The sequence below is a fragment of the Salvelinus fontinalis genome, chromosome 4 (genome assembly GCF_029448725.1).
Source record: "Salvelinus fontinalis isolate EN_2023a chromosome 4, ASM2944872v1, whole genome shotgun sequence".
NCBI lineage: Eukaryota > Metazoa > Chordata > Actinopteri > Salmoniformes > Salmonidae > Salvelinus > Salvelinus fontinalis.
The window spans coordinates 36,618,534-36,640,184 of NC_074668.1; the positions used below are offsets into that span (position 1 = coordinate 36,618,534).

The 21,651-nt window shown below is 45.4% G+C and overlaps 2 protein-coding genes across 6 annotated transcripts in view; both read right to left on the reverse strand.

Annotated features, from left to right (window-relative positions):
* Window positions 1-3,194: 3,194 nt before the first annotated feature.
* On the reverse strand, window positions 3,195-7,519 carry si:ch211-113d22.2 (uncharacterized). The gene is made up of 3 exons (XM_055919979.1): window positions 6,815-7,519; window positions 5,948-6,061; window positions 3,195-4,084 (listed from the first exon to the last, which is right to left on the reverse strand). Exons 1-3 carry the CDS (start codon window positions 6,861-6,863, stop codon window positions 3,867-3,869), a joined length of 381 nt encoding a protein of 126 aa, XP_055775954.1. The 5' UTR covers window positions 6,864-7,519; the 3' UTR covers window positions 3,195-3,866.
* An 88-nt stretch (window positions 7,520-7,607) lies between these two features.
* Window positions 7,608-21,651, reverse strand: part of LOC129853665 (transforming acidic coiled-coil-containing protein 1-like) — a 35,689-nt gene continuing 21,645 nt past the window's right edge. For 2 of the 5 annotated variants that reach the window (XM_055919976.1, XM_055919974.1), the window contains exons 3-14: window positions 18,306-18,350; window positions 16,577-16,985; window positions 15,318-15,378; window positions 14,823-14,907; window positions 11,637-11,686; window positions 10,585-10,740; window positions 10,441-10,517; window positions 10,170-10,213; window positions 9,879-10,039; window positions 9,659-9,765; window positions 9,446-9,566; window positions 7,608-9,271 (exon numbers count right to left, since the gene is read on the reverse strand). In XM_055919976.1, coding sequence (XP_055775951.1) covers window positions 9,203-9,271; window positions 9,446-9,566; window positions 9,659-9,765; window positions 9,879-10,039; window positions 10,170-10,213; window positions 10,441-10,517; window positions 10,585-10,740; window positions 11,637-11,686; window positions 14,823-14,907; window positions 15,318-15,378; window positions 16,577-16,985; window positions 18,306-18,350 — 1,385 coding nt within the window. In that variant the 3' untranslated portion in view covers window positions 7,608-9,202. The remainder of the gene's footprint in view (window positions 9,272-9,445; window positions 9,567-9,658; window positions 9,766-9,878; window positions 10,040-10,169; window positions 10,214-10,440; window positions 10,518-10,584; window positions 10,741-11,636; window positions 11,687-14,822; window positions 14,908-15,317; window positions 15,379-16,576; window positions 16,986-18,305; window positions 18,351-21,651) is intronic. The other 3 variants (XM_055919975.1, XM_055919977.1, XM_055919978.1) reach the window with 3 other exon arrangements.

Below are 21,651 nucleotides of genomic sequence, written 5' to 3' on the forward strand. Positions count from 1 at the left end.
ATTTTACTGGGTGACTTTCACTTTTACTTGAGTCATTTTCTATTAAGGTATCTTTACTTTTACTCAAGTATGACAAATGGGTACTTTTTACACAACTGATTAATAATAGGTGTACCACTCACTTCATAATACACAGGTATGCTTCCTATACATCTGATATACAGTCAAATAGATTGTGTACTGACCTATACTTTATTTAGATAACCTATAGGCTATTACCAGTACTTGACTTGGACTGAAATAGGTGCAGGTACTCATGTTGAGTGCCTGTACTGTTTGTATTTAGGTGCAGGAGCTCCACAATGCTTTTGAGCTAATATTCTATAAGAGGAAAGGGAGTTCAAGCAGTAGAACATTTGAGGTGCTGTAGCTGGTACCCAGCTCCGGTGAGCTCCTGCTCAAGTCAAGCACAGCTATTACATACAGTTGAAGTCGGAAGTTTACATACGCTTAGGTTGGAGTCATTAAAACTCGTTTTTCAACCACTCTACACATTTCTTGTTAACAAACTATAGTTTTGGCAAGTCGGTTAGGACATCTACTTTGTGCATGACTGTCACACCCTGACCTTAGAGATCCTTTTTATGTCTCTATTTTGGTTTGGTCAGGGCGTGAGTTGGGGTGGGTATTCTATGTTCTATGTTTTGTAGTTCTATGTTTGGGCCGGTTAGGGTTCTCAATCAGGGACAGCTGTCTATCGTTGTTTCTGATTGAGAACCATACTTAGGCTGCCCTTTTTCCCACCTGTGTTTGTGGGAAGTTGACTTTGTTTAGGGCACATAGCCTTTAGCTTCACGGTTTGTTTTTGTAGTGTTTGTTGTTTTGTTTGGCGTCATTTTTATTAATGAAAATGTACGCTCACTACGATGCACCTTGGTCCTCTTCTTTTAACGCCCGTGACAATGACAACAATTGTTTTCAGACAGATTATTTCACTGTATCACAATTCCAGTGGGTCAGAATTTTACATACACTAAATTGACTGCCTTTAAAAAGATTGGAAAATCCCAGAAAATTATGACATGCCTTTACAAGTTTCTGATAGGCTAATTGACAATTTTAGTCAATTGGAGGTGTACCTGTGGATGTATTTCAAGGCCTACCTTCAAACTCAGTGCCTCTTTGCTTGACATCATGGGAAAATGAAAGAAATCAGCCAAGACCTCAGAAAAAAAATTGTGGACCTCCACAAGTCTGGTTCATCCTTGGGAACAATTTCCAAACGCCTGAAGGTACCACATTCATCTGTACAAACAATAGTACGCAAGTATAAACACCATGGGACTGCGCAGCCGTCATACCGCTCAGGAAGGAGACACATTCTGTCTCCTAGAGATGAACGTACTTTGGTGCGAAAAGTGCAAATCAATCCCAGAACAACAGCAAAGGACCTTGTGAAGATGCTGGAGGAAACAGGTACAAAAGTATCTATATCCACAGTAAAATCCACAGAGTCCAAATCGACATAACTTGAAAGGCCGCTCAGCAAGGAAGAAGCCACTTCTCCAAAAGCACCATAGAAAAGCCAGACTACGGTTTGCAACTGCACATGGGGACAAAGATCGTACTTTTTGGAGAAATGTCCTCTGGTCTGATGAAACAAAAATAGAACTGTTTGGCCATAATGACCATCGTTATGTTTGGAGGAAAAAGGGGGAGGCTTGCAAGCCGAAGAACACCATCCCAACCGTGAAGGACGCGGGTGGCAGCATCATGTTGTGAGGGTGCTTTGCTGCAGAAGGGTCTTGTGCACTTCACAAAATAGATGGCATCATGAGGCAGGAAAAGTATGTGGATATATTGAAGCAACATCTCAAGACATCAGTCAGGAAGTTAAAGCTTGGTCGCGACTGGGTCTTCCAAACGGACAATGATCCCAAGTATACTTCCAAAGTTTTGGCAAAATGGCTTAAGGACAACAAAGTCAAGGTATTGGAGTGGCCATCACAAATCCCTGACCTCAATCCTATAGAAAATGTGTGGACAGAACTGAAAAAGCATGTGGAGCAAGGAGGCCTCCAAACCTGACTCAGTTACACCAGCTCTGTCAGGAAGAATGGGCCAAAATTCACCCAACTTATTGTGGGAAGCTTGGCGAAGGCTACCCGAAACATTTGACCCAAGTTAAACAATTTAAAGGCAATGCTACCAAATACTAATTGAGTGTATGTAAACTTCTGACCCACTGGGAATGTGATGAAAAAAAAGCTGAAATAAATAATTCTCTCTACTATTATTCTGACATTTCACATTCTTAAAATAAAGTGGTGATCCTAACTGACCTAAAATGGGGAATTGTTACTAGGATTAAATGTCAGGAATTGTGAAAAACTGAGTTTAAATGTATTTGGCTAAGGTGTATGTACACTTCCGACTTCAACTGTAGGTTAGTTTTACTTGTTCAATACATTTTTAACCGTGCATTGATGATAAATTCTCATAAACAGAGCGATATTCTAACCATTTCCTTTTCCTTCTCCATCTCTCAGCTGGCAACATCGCTGTGGGAACTGGGTCAAAGTCACATCATATGATTCAGAATTTCACCCCCCCTCTCTCTGTCTCTCTCTGCTCAGCTGACTTGTATTTATGACAGAGGAGGGAGAGAGACATGGCCTCAGATGGAGGAGAGACTAAGCTAACAGGGAAATAGAAATTACAGTAACAGTATGCTACGGGGCGCAGAGCTACTGTGACTAGACTAAATGGGGTAGATATTCTGTCTGAATGGGGTGATTAGCGGGTGCGATCTGTATCCTTGTCTAGACCAGTTGTTCTCTCTGCCTCGTCCAACTGTCCTTATATGAGCCTTCCCTGCACCGAGTGATTATACAGTCTGAGACAGAGACAGAAGAAGTCAGCGTTCACTAGAGACAGACTGGAGGTGTGAGGAGGAAATGTGTGTGTGTGAGTTCGTGGGGGTGTGTGTGTGTGTGTGTGTGTGTGTGTGTGTGTGTGTGTGTGTGTGTGTGTGTGTGTGTGTGTGTGTGTGTGTGTGTGTGTGTGTGTGTGACCTCACGTCCTGTCATGTGGCCTGTAACTAGGTCAGAGGTCACAGAAACGGAGGAGGGAGTCTAAACCTTTGGTCTCAACATTTCCACTGATGCCACCCACTGACAGTCTCACACTGTAGCATACTACACGCACACAACAAAACCAACTGCTGAGAGATAGAAAGGAAATGTGAGGGTGTAATAGCATGTTTATTTATAAATAAGTATTGAAGCATAACAATATTAACAATGGACCAACAAGTACCAACATGTCTCTCAGTGTTGAGTTCCTGTTTAATTCATGATGATTGGAGTCTGAAGGCTGAAGAGTGCCCTAGCGTATGTGGTCACTGTGGGAACGAGCCTAACACTAGGCCTACTGGGAGCCCAGCACTAACCAACAGTATCATACATACACACAGGCTACCATGGGTGACATTTTAGATCTGTCCCAGGTATAAACTTAGTATATACATCTAAAGTTCTAACCCCAGCCTGGCTCACATCCACCCAGAGTCTACTGACACTACAGGAGTTCCATCCTCTCTCTGATCATATCAAACACCTCAGTTTGTACATATGACTGGTTACGGACACACAACTGTGACAGAGCTGAGTCATGTGGAGTGATACATCAGTTCCATCTGTCTTTAAACTTGATTGAATGTGCTTTTATGAACCCCCCCACCCCCCCACCACCACAGGCATCACACATAATCTTACTAATCCCTGTATGATTCACCAAACCCTGGCTCATCAGCATTCTGTAGGCACACTCCGAGGGGATGGATGGATAAATGGTTTCGTGGTAGGACTGTATAAAATAATGAATAGATGGATAGTAAAGGGATGAGTGTATTTATGATCAGGAGTTTAGAACCTGCTGAGGGCCATGCGGAGCATCAGAGCCCCAAGTAGCAGAGCAGGGCTGGCTCCCAGGGCTCCAGCTGTGTTTTTGTGTTCCCCGTGCTGGTGGCCCTTATGAGGCCCATTGCAGTCATCAGTGAAACAACACTCCATCTTGGCTCCAGAGTTGCCACTGTGTGCCTTATCACAGAATGCTTTGTAGGAGCATGACTTCATCACCGTGTCTGAAACACAGGAGGGAGGGAGGAGAGAGGAGTGTGAGGAAAGGAGAGAGAGGAAGGGAGGGAGGAGTGGAGAGGGAGAGGGAGAGGGAGAGGGAGAGGAAAGATGTGAGGAATGAAAAAAATAAATATTGTCCTCTTCGGTGGACACATTTTTTTGTGGGTTTTACAGCTTTTCATCTACATATACATTTTACATACATGGTACTTTTATATACAGCAATCACATAACTATTTTTTAAACAACATTTTTATTTAACTCGGCAAGACAGTTAGTGGCAGGTAGCCTAGTGGTTAGCGTGTTAGTCCGGTAACCATAAAGGTTGCTGGATCGAATCCCCGAGTTGACAAGGTAAAAATCTGTCTTTCTGCCCCTGAACAACCCAGTGTTCCACGGTAAGCCGTCATTGTAAATAAGAATTTGTTCTTAACTGACTTGTCTAGTTAAATAAATTATTTACAATGACGGCCAAACCCGGACAACACTATAGGACTCCCAATTGTGGTTGATAAAACTGCTGGGAATTTATCCAGAATCCTGAGAGATGATGACACAGTGATTACAGGGCATGGAGAGGGAGAGAGACTGCGACACAAGAGAGAGAAATACGTACACATGTACTCTATTATCGAATTTCCGTGGTCATTGATTTAGTGTGTGAAATAGTATAGTAGCATAAAGAATCGTGTTTATTTAGCTTTAAAATCTGTTTTGTACAAGATGTGTTCGTGTCAGTTCCACAGTAGCTAGAACACCGATAATATACAATTGAAGTCTAAAAAGTGTACCTTGCGGATCTTTGCGGAATTAAATCTTTTTGCAATCTAATAATTTCAGATCTACAGAAGTGTCTATAGGAGGCGGGGTCTAGGGGTCGATGTGGATTTCGGCACTTGTGTGCTCTACTTTCTGCTCTACTTTCTGCTGTGTATAGTCAAAGATAGTTTATCTGTGTTGTTTTCAATGGGAGAAAATGTATCATAGTGGCGTGTTCTAGCAGGTATTTGCATATTTCAAAAGTGCACATGTGCTTTAACTCAATTCGCCCTTGCACTCCTTGTAAACAATGCAATTTGTAGAAACGTTGGCAAAGGGTAACATCTACAAAACGTAGTGCACTCTGTTCTTAACAGATTTTAGTTTTGGGAACAGAAACCTGAATTGAGAGCTTTCCTTAGATGACAAAATCTGCAGAATGTTGGCCCAGTTCTATCTCTGCCATATTCCCCCACTGCAGGCCACTGGGCTTCCTCTTCGCACCATATTTGGTGGAGAGTGGAAATTCAACAGGATGCTTCAGATGTATACTGCCGGTGAAACATATGGCTCCTTGTTCTATCTGTGGTGTAGTGCTGATGGTGGTGCAACAGAGTTTCTAAACCCACACCAAGTCAATGGGAGAAGTAAAACATTCTTCCTTAGCTGTTCATTTTCTCGAAATCTAAAGGCACAACCTATGTTTGAGCCAATTTCGTAAGTAGTCGATGTTATTTCTCCAACCTCGTGAAAGTGACGAACTGAAACGTTTACATTTTCGTCACATCAACTTTATATCGCAGGAGTGAGTGCCTTTGATTTGATGGCCTGTACAGGCGCAGTTCAGCGCGAGACAACCGTTGGACCGGGGACGTGTTTCTACGTATGAGGCTACCTAACCAACGTCGCCTTGACATCGTCTACAGGTGTGATCAGGGATTTCTAATTGGAGAAGCAGTTTCAGCCTATCTTCACACTACTCTTTGGTGGCGCTGTCCTACATTACAGTCAGGAAAGTCAACTGACTCCTAGAACTAGCCTGACATCTAGTGGTAGAAGAAAATACTGCATGCTTTTGTAATAAAAGTAATTTATGGGAGTGTACTCACTCTGTGCTATGATGGTGGAGCAGGCGTCAGCGAATTGAGGGCAGGTGGTTGATCCTTGTTTAGTACAATCATCCTCATTGGACGCTACGCATGAGTGACACTTCAGTGCGTGACCTTTACACATGGAACAGGAGAGAACATCTGAGATGAGACTAAGCAGCATGTACCAACACACACAGAAAGACTAGCAATCCCTCTGCAAGAAGGTTGGATCGAGGCTACCTCTCAACATAACCCTAACTCTCAGTCTCAACATGCACACCTTGTCTCTGAGTAACCGGGAGCCCATAAATACAAACTAATATCTGATAATGTACAGAGCAACTCCACGGCTGTGTCTGTGACCTAACCAGGAATGACCCTGTCCATATGATCTGTCCTGTCAACCCCTCTGGCTTTTATGAACAAATAAGAGCACACTGAAACCCACTGTCAGCCGGTCAGACAGAGAGACAGACACAGATAAGTAAACAGAGCCCTTCGCTAGCACTTCAAGGCACAACCCTTATCAATATGATGACTAAAACAAAATATACTGAAATCTGACCCCCTGGTACAGTTAGGGCTAGTGTTGACCTACGGTTAGTGTTAGCATCAGTTACTCTCATTGTGTCCCAGACTCTTCTGTGAATTATGTGATCCAACTAAGCTCTTGACATTTTGTTTGCCACCCACCAGATAAACACATTTCTAACCTGATTACATCATTTAACAATGACCCAGTAAAGACTATATATTCAGACCCACCGTTGAGTCAGAGCCCCCTTTAAAAAGCCCTTATAACCCATTATAAAACCCTGAAACCCCCATACGGTCCCCCTCTAGTTGATCCAATAACCCTGCTACTACATGAACAAGGATACTTACTGTGGCAGGCCAGGCATACCAACATCAGCAGAGCCAGGACAGTCTTCATAGTGCTGGATGCACGGTGCGTATAAGTGTGCGTTTGGAAGTCCAGTGCTGGAGTGGGAGCGGAGAGGAGGTAAACGCAGAGGAGAGAAAAGAGAATGGGGGCAGGGGTGTCTTTGGGCCAATAACATCTTAGCCCTAATCCCTATCAACCCTGCACACCCAGCACCCTTTGTTATTGTGTTAATGAGCTTACCCAGGGTAGCTTTGACAGGGTCAGGTATACTCTCAATACTGTTGTCTGTACTGTATTCACGCACCCCCCCTTACAGTATGCTGTCGTAGTGATCAGGGAAATAATACAACCACACTGGGGTTGTCAGACCATTCACACCAACTACAGTGAAATTCAACCTAAAATGTGTCTCGCATGTACTTGCCCTCTAACATCCATTTCGCACAGTATATGTGAGTCTGCGTGCATGTGTCTTTATCTCTGTGAGTGTGTCACACAGAGGACATTGTTGTGTCAGGGGATGTTAGGTCTGAGAATAAGAGGATAAAGCCGACATGGTGACGCCTTTCACACTCTGTTCGGCTGCTAGGCCAGGGCTAGACTACGGTTCTCTGGCAGAGACCGAGGATTCAGTTAAGTCAGTGCTTGTAGCTGTGATGTCAGACCCAATCTGTCTAGCCGTGATGGCAGACCATACCTGTGAAGCTGTGATGTCAGACCATACCTGTGAAGCTGTGATGGCAGACCATACCTGTGAAGCTGTGAACAGAGAAACTCTCCTGCACACAGAAGCCATGAGAACACACTTCTTTATTACTGCAATCTTGTTTACTCAAGACACACTGCATATACCATATTAGTCAACTTAGTCAGTATAGCTGTACTTTTCTTATAACCACTTCACAAATAATGACAATTCAAAGAAGGGATCGTCGGTGACATACATAACGTTTAAAAAATATATATATTGTTTAACGAAACCGTCAGTGAAGCTGGAGGTAACGTAACTGCAGAATGGCATAAAAATGTGCATGATAGAGCCGGCTGTCAACGAATCAGCATTCAGGGCTGGAACCACCCAGTTTATAATGCATCTTGTTTAACTATGGCGTCCACAGAGCGGTATGGCAGAGAGGGAACTAGTACTGTGAGGCGGTGTGACTCCACAGGGGTGAAGAAGAGTATTTAGCAGAACCAGTTCAGCAGTGAATAAGAGAAACGTTATCTTTCTATGCCACTAAATAGGTGCTGCAGTAAAACACACTGGGTGCGTCCCAAAGGGTACCCTATTCCCTATATAGTGCACTACATTGGACCGGGGTCAATGGGAGCTCAAGTAATCCTGGAACAGTTCTCTCTACCTCCATGTCATAACGTTTCACACCTGGACACTACAGTGCATGTCAGTGGCCAGAGGGCAACATGAGCAGGATATTCTGAACCAAAGATAACAGCCACAGTCATTAAAACACTCTTCCAGTTTACAGTATGTTTGTACATAAACAAAATATATAGTCTTGGTATTAAATTAACCATTTCCAGTTTGAGTATTCTACCTCTGCTCCAACATGCTGGCCTGAGACAAACACTAACCGGGTGGAGTTTAGGACCGTGAGAAATCCTCCCCTGTGCAGTTATGCTGGAGGTGATCTGAACCTGTCCAAGACCACACAGAGCAGACTATACGGTAGAACTACAGCTCCTCTTCCACTGCCAACACAAGGCCTCATATTAGGGACAGGAGAAAAGCTTTATATACTTTCCAGGACAAACCCCCACACGACCCCTATCAATAGCAGTGCATCCTAACCCTATGTCCATATCCCCCCTCCCTGTAATAGTGCAGTCATACAGAAGGGTCAAACACAGCTCACCCCTGACCTCTAACTGTCCTAGAGCCTAGATAGTGTCTACCTGGTCCCACCCTAGTCTCCTAGTGTTCAGAATAAATATGTACAGTACATCTCAGCCAGGGTGTTTATATACACAATCTATTAATAAACGCTCTACAAAATGGTATCGTCAGGTAAATAAGCCCAAATCTATGCACTGCCTAGACAGCACATTATATTTGTGTTACAGGACAGACAGATGGAGGGAGTAAGGGATTTGGTCTTGCATGGCAAAAATGACCAAAACAAAAACAGTCCACATGTAACAATCTCTGGCTCAAATGACACCCTATTCTCCATAGGGTGCACTACTCAAGAGAACATGGGTTATCATATGACATCGGACCTGTACAGCAGCATTAGGGGCAGGCGCCCCAAGGGAAAACAGAACTGCTCATTGGCTGGACGCATGCACAGGGCAGAGTATGCCATAGGTTGTAGGCAGGGATTTCTCGGCGGATCAAGATTGAATGATTTGGACGTATGGAATCTGTCTCAGTCTGTTCTGCCCATCTTGGCGATGAGCTCGTCACAGATCTTGGTGAGCTCCTCGATTTCCTCGGCCTGTGAAAAGATGGAAGATCACGTCAGGGAGATTCAAGACTAAGATCTGGTTAGCAAAAACACTTATGTAGGGCAAGCAACCTTCTGTTAACATGTAGAGTTTGTGTTGTGCTTTACTTTATGCTATGGGGCTAGCAAAAGGCATTAGCATGTAGAGTTTGTGTTGTGCGTTACCTTCTGCTGCAGGGCTCTCTCCAGAGAGTCCACCCTCATCTGCTCCTTCCTCAGGCTGGCGGTCAGAGCAACACTCTCAGAGCTGGCCTTGCTGCGTACCTGGGCTATGTCCTGATTAGCCCTGGGGGGGAGGAATAGGGTAGATGTTTCATTGGTTGGTACGTAGTCACAGACCACTGTGTGTGTGTAGTGTGCGTGCTTGCGTGATCATACTTGTCTAGTTTTTCCTCAGCGTGGAGTTTGAGCGTCTGGTATCTCTGCTCCTCCTGCTTGACTCTGGCCAGATACTCCTGAGCACACTTCTTCAACACCTCCTCATTCTACACGCACACAAATGGTAGAACGACCACATTTCACATCAAGAACATACGTCAAATGTGCTTAAAGACTAATGATACTCAGGTCAGACTATTCTTGACCCTTGAACTCTGACCTTCTTGAAGCCGTCCAGGGTGCTCTTCATGTTCTCGTAGCGGCGGAACATGTCGGACAGCGAGCGCTCTACCGAGTTCAGGTCGGCTAGCGCCAACTCCTTCTCCATGGTTACAGCCTGCAAAGACTTCTGGGCGCTCATGGTCTTGCGCTGTTCGTCCTCTGAACGAGAGAGAGTTCACACGGACGGGTCATTTTATGATTCCGTGCATCAATGCCACCACTACACTGGGTATACCTGTCATTTTACGGAGAGGAATGTTTGAAGAGGTTGGTTGACCGAGCCACTCACCAATCATCTGGGCGATGGTCTTCTCATACTCTGCCACAATCTTCCTATGAGAGAGGAGGAACGGCTACTGATGAGTCTATACTAGCTAACCCTCAGTCTGTTCACTGCTCAGCACACATCACATGATTACTAGCCTCACAGTACAGTTCAGGTGAATGGTACATGCGAGTAGGGTTGCAAAATTCCTGTAACTTTCAATAACCAGGATTTCTGGAAAACCAGGGAATTTATTGAAAGTTCCAGGAATTTTGTAACCTTACGTGTGAGTTACCTCATCTCCATGACTTCCTGTCTGCTGTCCTCGTACTTTCTCCTCCAGTCACTGGCCTCCGTCTCCTTAGTGATGATCTAACACAGGAAACAGTTATTACTGTGTTACCCTGTGTGAGTGTGTGCGGTCTATTTTTTAACCTACCTCCTCTCTGATAAGGGTGAGAACAGCCATTTTCTCCTCCTCGCTGATGCAAATGGAGTCTAGAACCTCACTTCCTGTCTTCTTCTGCGTGTTACTTCTTCCCAGCTGGGCGTTCTTCAGCTGGCAGGGGTCCTCATACTGTGGAGGAATGGGTGTCAGTGTAGGAGAGGAGTACCATAAGTACCTGACTAGATGTTACAATCAATTGACCCAAACCCTGATTTAGTCACATTGTCAACTGTGGCCTGTAGCATTGGATACACTCTCTGTGAATGTTTCTGGGTGTGGCAGACTGGTTTAAACAGTTTGTTTATAGGTCATTTCCATCTGTGTGTTTCACTCAATAATAAACAGCTTATAGTACAGTGTTTGTCAGAGCCGTATACAGACAATCACTTCTGTATTGGCTCTGCTTTCATCAGCATGCCTACCCTGGTGCTCTGAGAGGAGGGGGTATAGAAGTTTAGGTCTTGTTCCTCAGTGCCGGAGATAAGGGTAGTTATTTCCATCTCTTTCGCTAGACCTCCCCTCGCCCTCAACCCTCGTCCTCCTCTTATCCATCCCTGGATTATAACTCACACTCATATCCTAATCCTAATCATCTCAAGCCCTCTATCACCTGACAAGATGGAGATGACAGAAAGGCAGGCTGAGGAGCCTGTGGTCAGTTCATGTTCAGACAGTGTGGGAGTAAAGCTACCATGGTAGTGTAATGTGCTACTGTAGTAGGCACCGGGTAGACTAGAAGACTAATCAAGCCAGTCACCATTACAGCAGACCAGATAGCTCCTCAACGCCACTGTGAACACAGCTGTAATCCACTACAACTACTAAAACATGATGATGACAATGATTGTTAACGCTCTACAGTAGCATCATGGCCATAATCTGTTTTCAGAGAAAAGTGTTCCATACAGCTGGCTCACTGGTGGCGCCATCTAGTGGTCACCAGGGGGAGCACATGATTCTGACAGAACCGTCATCTCTAGATCCGGATCGGAAGTGGACCAAACTCTCACTGGGCTATTAACAGGGCATGTTAGTGTACTCACCATAGAACAGCAGTCTGACTCTGGTCTGGCTGACACATTCAGCTCTGGCTCTGGAAGAGAACATCACATCAAACCTTTGTACCCTTGAATGACAATTCTATAAAAGTATCTTTGTCATATTCCTTTATTTAACAAGGCAAGTCAGTTAAGAACAAATTCTTATTAACAATAACAGCCTACCCGGCCTACCCCGGACAATGCTGTGCGCCGCCCTTTGGGACTCCCCAACACAGCCGGTTGTGATGCAGCCTGGTATCGAACCAGGGTCTGTAGTGACACCTCTAGCACTAAGATGCAGTGCCTTAGACCCCTGCGCCATTCGGGAGCAGCGGTCTATCCCACCTTCTATTCTCAAAATGAACTATTATATTTTGTTCTGTTATTTTTCTCTTATTTTATTTTATGTCATTTTATTTTTTTATTCTTATCTGACTCCAACCACTGGGAGCTCCATGTACTGCTGCTGTCTAACCAGGAGGGTGCAGTGTATACCGGCAGCTCAGAGGGCATGAAACACTTCTGTATCATAATAAACTCCTAAAATGACAGACAAAATCTACCATGTACTTCTCCCCAGACTAGACAGAACTAAAAAGAGAACAGAGCAAAACAGACAATATAAGGCCAACTCAGCTCCGGAGAAAAGAGCACAGCTACAGTAGAAGAGTGTCACATGCAGCCTGAGGGACTATTGATCGGGTACATTCTGTCTGCTTCCTGTCACACTAATGGGGTTCTGCTTATTGGCTCATACACACAGACCTACCAGTCATACACAACAACAAGCTGCATGAGTCATATAGAGTATGTCTAGTGGTCGAGTCAGCTGAGGGATGGAGGGAGCCCAAATCAAAGCATAGGAACACGCAGCTTCAAATGAAATAATTGTGGATGTGGACAATTCGAGTTACTAATTCAAATCAAACTGTCACATGAGCCGAATACAACAAGTGTAGACCTTACCGTGAAATGCTTACTTACAAGCCCTTAACCAACAGTGCAGTTCAAGAAAGAGGAAATCAAATATTTATCAAATAAACTAAAGTAAAAAATAATAAAAAGTAACAATAAAATAACAATAACGAGGCTATATACAGGGGGTACCGGTACTGAGTCAATGTACGGGGGTACAGGTTAGTCAAGGTAATTTGTACATGTACTGTTGAAGTCTGAAGTTTACATAAACTAGTTTTAATGACTCCAACCTAAGTGTTTCAGCCACTCCACAAATTTCTTGTTAACAAATTATAGTTTTGGCATGTCAGTAAGGACATCTACTTTGTGCATGATACAAGTAATTTTTCCAACAACTGTTTACGGAGATTATTTCACTTATAATTCACTGTATTACAATTCCAGTGGGTCAGAAGTTTAAATACACTAAATTGACTATTATTTTAAACAGCTTGGATAGGCTAATTGACATCATTTGAGTCAATTGGAGGTGTACCTGTGGATGCATTTCAAGGCCTACCTTCAAACTCAGTGCCTCTTTGCTTGACATCATGGGAAAATCCCCCCAAAAAATCAGCCAAGACCTCAGAAAAAAATTGTAGACCTCCACAAGTCTGGTTCTTCCTTGGGAGCAATTTCCAAACGCCCGAAGACTCCACGTTCATCTGTACAAACAATAGTACGCAAGTGTAGACACCATGGGACCAAGCAGCCGTCATACCGCTCAGGAAGGAGACGCGTTCTGTCTCCTAGAGATGAACTTACTTTGGTGCGAAAAGTGCAAATCAATCCCAGAACAACAGCAAAGGACCTTGTGAAGATGCTGGAGGAAACAGGTACAAAAATGTCCCCAGTAAAACGAGTCCTATATTGACATAACTTGAAAGGCCGCTCAACAAGGTCGAAGCCACTGCTCCAAAAGCCAGTCTACGGTTTGCAACTGCACATGGGGACAAAGATCATACTTTTTGAAAAATGTCCTCTTGGCTGATGAAACAAAAAGAGAACTGTTTGGCCATAATGACCATCATTATGTTTGGAGGAAAAAAGGGGGGCTTGCAAGCCGAAGAACACCATCCCAACCGTGAAGCACAAGGGTGGCAGCATCATGTTGTGAGGGTGCTTTGCTGCAGGAGGGACTGGTGCACTTCACAAAATAGATGGCATCATGAGGAAAGAAAATTATGTGGATATATTGAAGCAACATCTCAAGACATCAGTCAGGAAGTTAAAGCTTGGTCACAAATGGGTCTTCCAAATGGACAATGACCCCAAGCACACTTCCAAAGTTGTGGCAAAATAGCTTAAGGACAACAAAGTCAAGGTATTGGAGGGGCCATCACAATGCCCTGACCTCAATCCTATAGAAAATGTGTGGGCAGAACTGAAAAAGCATGTGCGAGCAAGGAGGCCTACAAACCTGACTCAGTTACACCAGCTTTGTCAGGAGGAATGGGCCAAAGTTCACCCAACTTATTGTGGGAAGCTTGTCGAAGGCTATCCAAAACGTTTGACCCAAGTTAAACAATTTAAAGGCAATGCTACCAAATACTAATTGAGTGCATGTAAACTTCTGACCCACTGGGAATGTGATGAAATAAATAAATCTTTCTCTACTATTATTCTGACATTTCACATTCTTAAAATAAAGTGGTGATCCTAACTGACAGGGAATTTTTACTAGGATTAAATGTCAGGAATTGTGAAAAACTGAGTTTAAATGTATTTGGCTAAGGTGTATGTAAACTTGACTTCAACTGTAGGTAGGGGTGAAGTGACTATGCCGTCAGGATGCTCTCGATGGTGCAGCTGTAGAACTTTTGAGGATCTGGGGACGCATGCCAAATCATTGCATTCCAGTCTCCTGAGGGGGCAAGGGTGTTGTCGTGCCCTCTTCAAGACTGTCTTGGTGCGTCTGAACCATGATAGTTCGTTGGTGATATGGACACCAAGGAACTTGAAACTCTCGACCCGCTCCAGTACAGCCCCGTCGATGTTAATGGGGGCCTGTTCGGCCCGCCTTTTCCTGTAGTCCACGATCAGATCCTTTGTCTTGCTCACATTGAGGGAGAGGTTGTTGTCCTGGCACCACACTGCCAGGTCTCTGATTACTGTTCTTGGGGGGGTGTATAGGGGACAACAATGACCTTCCCTGTGATATTGATATACCAACACATGGGTTCACGCACACAATAATGTTGGGTGTGTCTGATCCCCTTATTCCTCACTCACCGTTGTGGTCTCTATCTGCTCTGAGTCCTGTCGTGCTGGCTAGCTTCTCCTCGTCTGTAGCATGACCTTTGCGATGGTCGTTGTCCTACAGACAGGGAGGGAGGGACAGACGGTCAGAGACATTTTCATCTGTCTAATTGGACAGGCTCCCTTCTCGCCCTGTTTCCGTGCCAGAGCAGGCCTGACATATACCGAGGGCTGCGGTAAAGTAAAGAGGACAGGGCTCTCAGAGAGAAATGTGTACGGTTACCACAGTCATGGTCAGGCACACAGAGGAAAGGTACCAGCGTGAGAAACACTACACTCACACACATACAGACACACACAAAATGTGATACAATGACCAAGGAGAGCAATACACACACACTTTTATCTGGAGTATTCAAAATCATTATTTTAAAAGAGGTAAATAAAGTTTGTTGTCTTTATGAGTAAGGTGTGAAGAAGAGTACAGCATTTCCTGTTTGAGAAGCTGGTAAGAAAATTAACCATTACCTCTCCGCTGGTGTTCTGTAACGGAGTCTGGTTGTCCAGCTTCTTCACTTTACAGGACTTCCTGAAGACAAAGAGAACTGAGGTCAGAGCTACTGAGACCTACCCTTATGCGAACCCTAACCAGATCATCGCTCACCCACCGAACATGTGTGTCTGGGACAGCAGCCAGACCCAAACGTAGCAGAGTCCTAATGTCACGTGTGCTCCCTCTCCGGCCTCTAGGTCACCAGGCTGCTCATTATGGCGCACACCCGCGCATCATCAGACTCACCTGGACTCCATCACTTCCCTGATTACCTTCTCTATATATGTCACTCCCTTTTGTTCCTTCCCCAGGCGTTATTGTTTCTGTGTCATGTCTGTGTGGTGGTTGTTGTGCTTGGTTTGTATTTAGTTGTGTTTGTTTTTAGTTGTGTTTGTTTATTAAAACACTCACTCCCTGAACTTTCTCCCCGACGCTCAGCGCACACGTTACACCTATGATATTAGGTGAGACTGAAACGATGTTGCTTTTCCTGAGTATGACCCAGACCAGTCTTCCTAGTACAGTAGGAAGAAAGTAGAGGAGAAAGCAGACTGTAATCAGACCACATTCTGTGTGTTCTCTGTTGAGTTGCTTTGTACATATGTGCTACTAAATTAAAGCAGAAAGCAGATTAATGAAACAGGCTTTTGCCTCACCAGAAACTGCACAGAGCATGATTACGCTTGAACAGAGAGTATTGTTAAGTTTCTGTAGACTAGAGTATTGTGAGGTTCTCTTTCTCTCTGAGGTCAGGTAGTAATAATGAAACAGGCTCTGAGATCGACTAGCCCTGCCTGAGAGAATCTGATGACCAAATGGTTATACCGTTAAATCTATCTCCATGCGTCAACCTGACACCGCACTAAAGAAGTCTAGCCAGGGCTGCTCTGACTGCAGTGAGTCGTGGTGTAGGAGAACATGTATGGAGGGGAGACACAGAGGCAGGGGATGTGGTCAAGGTTTAGTGGTGGGCCAACAGAGACAGTACAGTATTCTATACTTACAGCATCATACATAGTAAACAGACCTGGTCAGCAGTCCTGATGCCACACAGAAATAGACTCAGAGACGGGTGGAGGACAGAGAGACAGTGGAGTGTGGGGGAGACATGAGAGGGGTGGAGGGGAGAGGAGGGGGGATGATTGGTTGAGGAAGGGAGAGATAAGATCATGTGATTGTATGCTAAGTGGTCAGGCATGTGTAAGAAAAGATGTCTTATGTGAGTGTTACTCACATGATGTCCGTGCTCATCCTAGGTGACTGTCTGTCTGAGTCCGGTCTGTCCAGTTCAGGGGTCAGGCTGTTGGGGTCAGAGTTCATGTTGCCGTTGGGGTCATAGGTGATAGGAGAAAGGTCATCAACCTCGGCGGGGTCAGGGAAGTTGTGGACAGGGAGCGAGGCAGGGCGTAGGGCGCGGGGCTGGGGCAGAGGGGACGGGGAGAGACCATCTCCTTCTCCAGGTCTTGAGATCAACCTCAGGTTCAGGTTCTGGTCTAAACCTGCTCCACTCAGAGAAGGGGAGGAGCTATTGAGGTTGTTTAGGGCATCTTGGACTTCCTGTAGGGACGCGGGATAAACATCCTGATTGGAGTTTCTGTCCAGGACGAGGCGGGGCGTCAGCTGTCCGACATCTCTGGTGAGGACTGAAGAGAGGTGGAGTTAGTATCACGCTGGAGAGAAGCAAGACAACAACCTTTGTTTAAAAGTGGCACCAATAATGATGCTATGTCAACAACAACAAAAACAACAACAGACATTTTAGCAGCAAATACATCTTGGATTTATCTTTGTATGGTTTTCTTGTTTCAGATAATACACTACAGGAAATGCACATCTCTCTCTATAGCTCTTTTCTCTTTAGGATATTCTCTCTGTGGGAGCTCAGTTCCCAGTGCATCAGGGTGAAAAACATCTCTGGAATCGAACGGAGTGTCGTAACTCTAAGTCCTAAAGCGGCTCAAAACACAGGGAACACTTAAAGCACTGCAGGTCAGCCTCAGTCCGTGCCTAGTTAAAAGCGTGACTAGCTGAGCTGCAGCTTGTGGACTGGGCTATGTTTGAATGGCCTCTCACTTCCTGTTAGAACAATCAGAATGGCTCCTAACTTCCTGCTAGAATGCTAAAAATGATCCCTTACAATGGTCCCTGCGTCAACAAAAACCTTGTCAACAGCAAACACACACGCACACGCACACACACACACACACACACACACACACACACACACACACACACACACACACACACACACACACACACACACACACACACACACACACACTGGTCCTTTCCCTAAGAGCACAGTAATGCTTTGAGTGTATGTTTAGCCCAGGATCCTGCTGTGTTTACAACAGCTGACGGCGATGCTCTTAACATGCTTCTGTTCTCTGGGGTCTGGGGCTGCTCAATTCAGTCTGGGCTGACACTGAGAGATGAGAGGCTCTAGCCCAGTGTGAGTGTGCGTGTATGTGTGTGTGTTTAAGTCAGGGTTGCTGACTCATACTGCTGTACGGTGAGCTCTCTGTTATAGAGAAATTCAGCACAAAGCCCAGGAACACAGAACAATGTAGCTACACTGCAATTCACACACACACACACACACACACACACACACACACACACACACACACACACACACACACACACACACACACACACACACACACACACACACACACACACACACACACACACACATACACACACACACACACACACACACTTGTGATATTGCTCAATGCTCTCTCTTTCACTATGGTGTGTCAGATATGTTGTGTTCATCACTTATAACATCCATGATTTGTATGATTGATTGCACAGTCTTTGTTGATAGGTTGTTATTGAAAATCACTAGGTGATTTGGTTGTTCTATTTCTGTTGTATGTGAGATGCTACCACAGATTATCCATTACATTGACCACATACTCTAATGGCCACTCTAACAATGAAAATAAATGTCTTACAAAATGGAAGGCAGTCAGGAGGAGGCAAGATCAGGTGGGACCATTCTAGCCAATGAGAAGACAGATACGTGTGTGAACAACAGGCAAAATGGTTTCCACTAGTTTCCATAGCATCAAAGGCAAAATTGGCTATATCATAAACATTTTGAAAAACAAATGAGCTTTTTTGGTTTTAAATTAAGGTTAGGGTTAGGCATAAGGTTAGCAGTGTGGTTAAAGTTAGGTTTAAAATCATATTTTAAGAAAAATAAATAGGTGGGATTTATGACTTTGTGGCTGTTGTAACTAGTGACGAAGAGGCACAACTCCGATATAAAATGTTTTTTCTCAAAATTGCCGGGATATCACTTGTTCTACTTATATCATTAAACCCGTAACAACCTAAGCATTGCAACATCTCTATTAGATCAAATAAACCCATTAAATGTTCAACAATCTCTCATTGTTAGCCAGCAGCACACCACCCTGCATCCCACTGCTGGCTTGCTTCTGAGGCTAAGCAGGGTTGGTCCTGGTCAGTCCCTGGATGGGAGACCAGATGGTGTTGGAGGGCCAGTAGGAGGCACCCTTTCCTCTGGTCTATAAATAAATAATATCCCAATACCCTAGGGCAGTGATTGGGGACATTGCCTTGTGTAGGGTGCTGGGATGTTAAATGGGTGTCCTGACTCTCTGTGGTCACTAAAGATCCCATGGCACTTATTGTAAGAGTAGGGGTGTTAACCCTGGTGTCCTGGCTAAATTCCCAATTTGACCATTATTGCCACCTGATCATCACCAGTTTACAATTGGCACATTCATCTCCCTGTAACTATTCCCCAGGTTGTTGCTGTAAATGAGAATGTGTACCGGTTACCGGTTAAAATAAAAAAATATTCTCCATACAAAAACTTTTCGTTTAGTGAGTTGGAAAAATGCCACCTCCTGTAGACGACAGATCTTGGGCCCAGTTATCCCTCTCGCTTTGTCTCTTCCTTAAAAATAACATTTGGCGAACAGAGGATGGCTGAAAGTATTTCTACAATATCCCTACCTCCACCGGAGCCGTGGCCTCACAGGGGAGAACCAACAATCCCATGGGACAGATGGAAGTCGTCGTTTGTGACGTACATGCTAGCTATCGGACTGGATGTGGTTAGCCCTGAGAGGAAAAGAGCCATTTTTTCTCCACTGTCTCGGTGCCGAGGGCCTGCGCATCTTCCAAACGCTCAGGGAAGCGTACACATATGATGCAGCTGTTGAACTTTTGGATGGGCATTTTGCAAAGAAACAGAGTGTGCTTCTGAAGAGGCTGCGTTTTCGACAGCGAGCGGGTGAGTCAGTGACGCAGTACATTGCTGATCTGAAAGGGCTAGCGCATTCATGTCAGTTTGGATATCTTCGAGATTAAATGATCAGGGACCAGTTCATTGAGCAAACCTCATGTTCACTCGTGCGGGAGAGGCTTCTTCTACAGCAAAAGCTTCCCAAATGGAATCAGCAGCTCACTGTGCAACTAAGATCTATGAGGCACAAACACATGCTTCCAGTGCTTTTCAAGCTGTGCAGTAAGCAAGCCCCACAGACACACCCTTTCCTGTCACTCGCCTGGTTGGCTCAAACCCAGCTGGATCACACCCCACAGACACACCCCCTCCTGTCGTTCACGCAGTTGTCTCAAACTGGTCTGGGTCATGCCCCACAGCCACACCCCCTCCTGTCACTTGCACTGTTGGCTCAAACCCGACTGGGTTTTCCACTTGTACTGTATACCCGGGTGACTCCTGCGTTCCTCTCGTGCTAGACACAGGAGAAAAAGTGTCGCTCCTCAGCATGGCCTCCTATGAGCAGTTCATGTCTCACCTGCCCCTCCAGCTGCCCAGCTTTAGCCTGTATGGATATGGGCGCTCAGTGATTGATGTCATTGGCTTTATACACTCACCTGTGCAGTATGGCAACAAGGCCTTCACTCAGTACCCCTTCCACATCACACGGCAGGGCACTAATATCTTAGATCTGGACCTGTTCACTCTGTTGGGTTCTCTCTGTTGAACTCGGCCCTATGGTGACTCCAGTCATTCAGCCTCTACGCCATATCCCGCTGGCTTTAACCCAGGAGGTCACCCAGGAGGTCACTAAGAATCTACACAAGCAGCTGGAGGATGGATTCATCTAGTCGGTGGATGCCTTCCCATGGGTGTCCAACTTGGTCAACACAGTTGTTTCAAACTGTGCACTGACCACCAGGCCACACAGCCTTGATGTCTACCTCCGGGTCGGGACACAAGCTCCTCCGCATGTACTGCTGGTCAGACCAATTCCAGCAGTATAACTTTAAGCTGCAGTTCACGCCGGGCAGGGACAATGTGTTGGCCGACCTCCTTTCGCACTCAGTTCCTTCAGACTCCACCTGTTTCCAGGTTGACTCAGATGAGGACCTCATCCAGCTCCTACTCTCACCTCTCCAAGACACAGTGTCGCACAGCGACATCAACAATATGCCAGGTTCAAACATGAGCTGTCATGCTGGAATGACACGTCTGGCCTGTGGAAACTGCACCAGCATACCAAGCAGCCTCAGAGGACGAGTGTTGGCCATGGCTCATGAGGGCCACCTTGCTGAAGCAGTGCTGCTGGGATCTGGTGTGGTGGCCTGGCATCGGTCATGATATTGAAGGACTAGTATGCGACTGTGCTCCATGTCTTCTCTGTGGAAAGACAGGACATCCGCCACTACCACTGCAACCACTGGCCTGGACCTCCCGTCCATGGCAACATATCCAACTGGACATCTGCAGTGAACTCTACAATGTGCCACATCACCAACACTTCCTATTGGTTGAGTATGACCTACATTCAAAATGGCCAGAGGTCACACCCATGAGTTCTATCACATCAGGGGCCATCATAAACTTCCTGGATATGCTCTTTGCTCGCTGGAGACTGCCTGCAATTCTGACCATGGACAATGACCCTTGGCTGGTCTCGGCTGAGTTCAGCTCTTACATCCAAAGCAAAGGGATCAAGCACATCAGAACAACCTACCCACCACCCCCAGGTCAACAGGGGGCGGGTGGAGAGGTTCAATCAGAGCTCACCTAGCTCAGGGTTGCTCCTTCACTGACTTCTTGTTGCAAACTCTGCTGTACTACAGAGCTGCTCAGCACACAACCACCAGAGTCTCTCCTGCCAAGCTGATGCTAGGACGTGAACTAGAGCTGCCCTTACACAGGCTCCGTCCCTCAGCCTCGACAGTCAAAGCAGCAGTGCATAGCCGACAGCGTAAAAGTCAGAAGCGCTACAACAAAGGAAAGAGAGCACGGCTTCCTGGAATCCAAGTGAGGGATTGGGTTAGGGTGCAACGACC

Excerpts from the sequence above, each read along its gene's own strand:
- si:ch211-113d22.2 (XM_055919979.1), bottom strand. The coding sequence starts at position 6,863 with ATGAAGACTGTCCTGGCTCTGCTGATGTTGGTATGCCTGGCCTGCCAC. Across the intron at positions 6,062-6,814 it reads GGTATGCCTGGCCTGCCACA|GTCACGCACTGAAGTGTCAC; the intron begins GTAAGTATCCTT and ends CCATGTGTAAAG. Across the intron at positions 4,085-5,947 it reads CTCCACCATCATAGCACAGA|ACACGGTGATGAAGTCATGC; the intron begins GTGAGTACACTC and ends CCTGTGTTTCAG.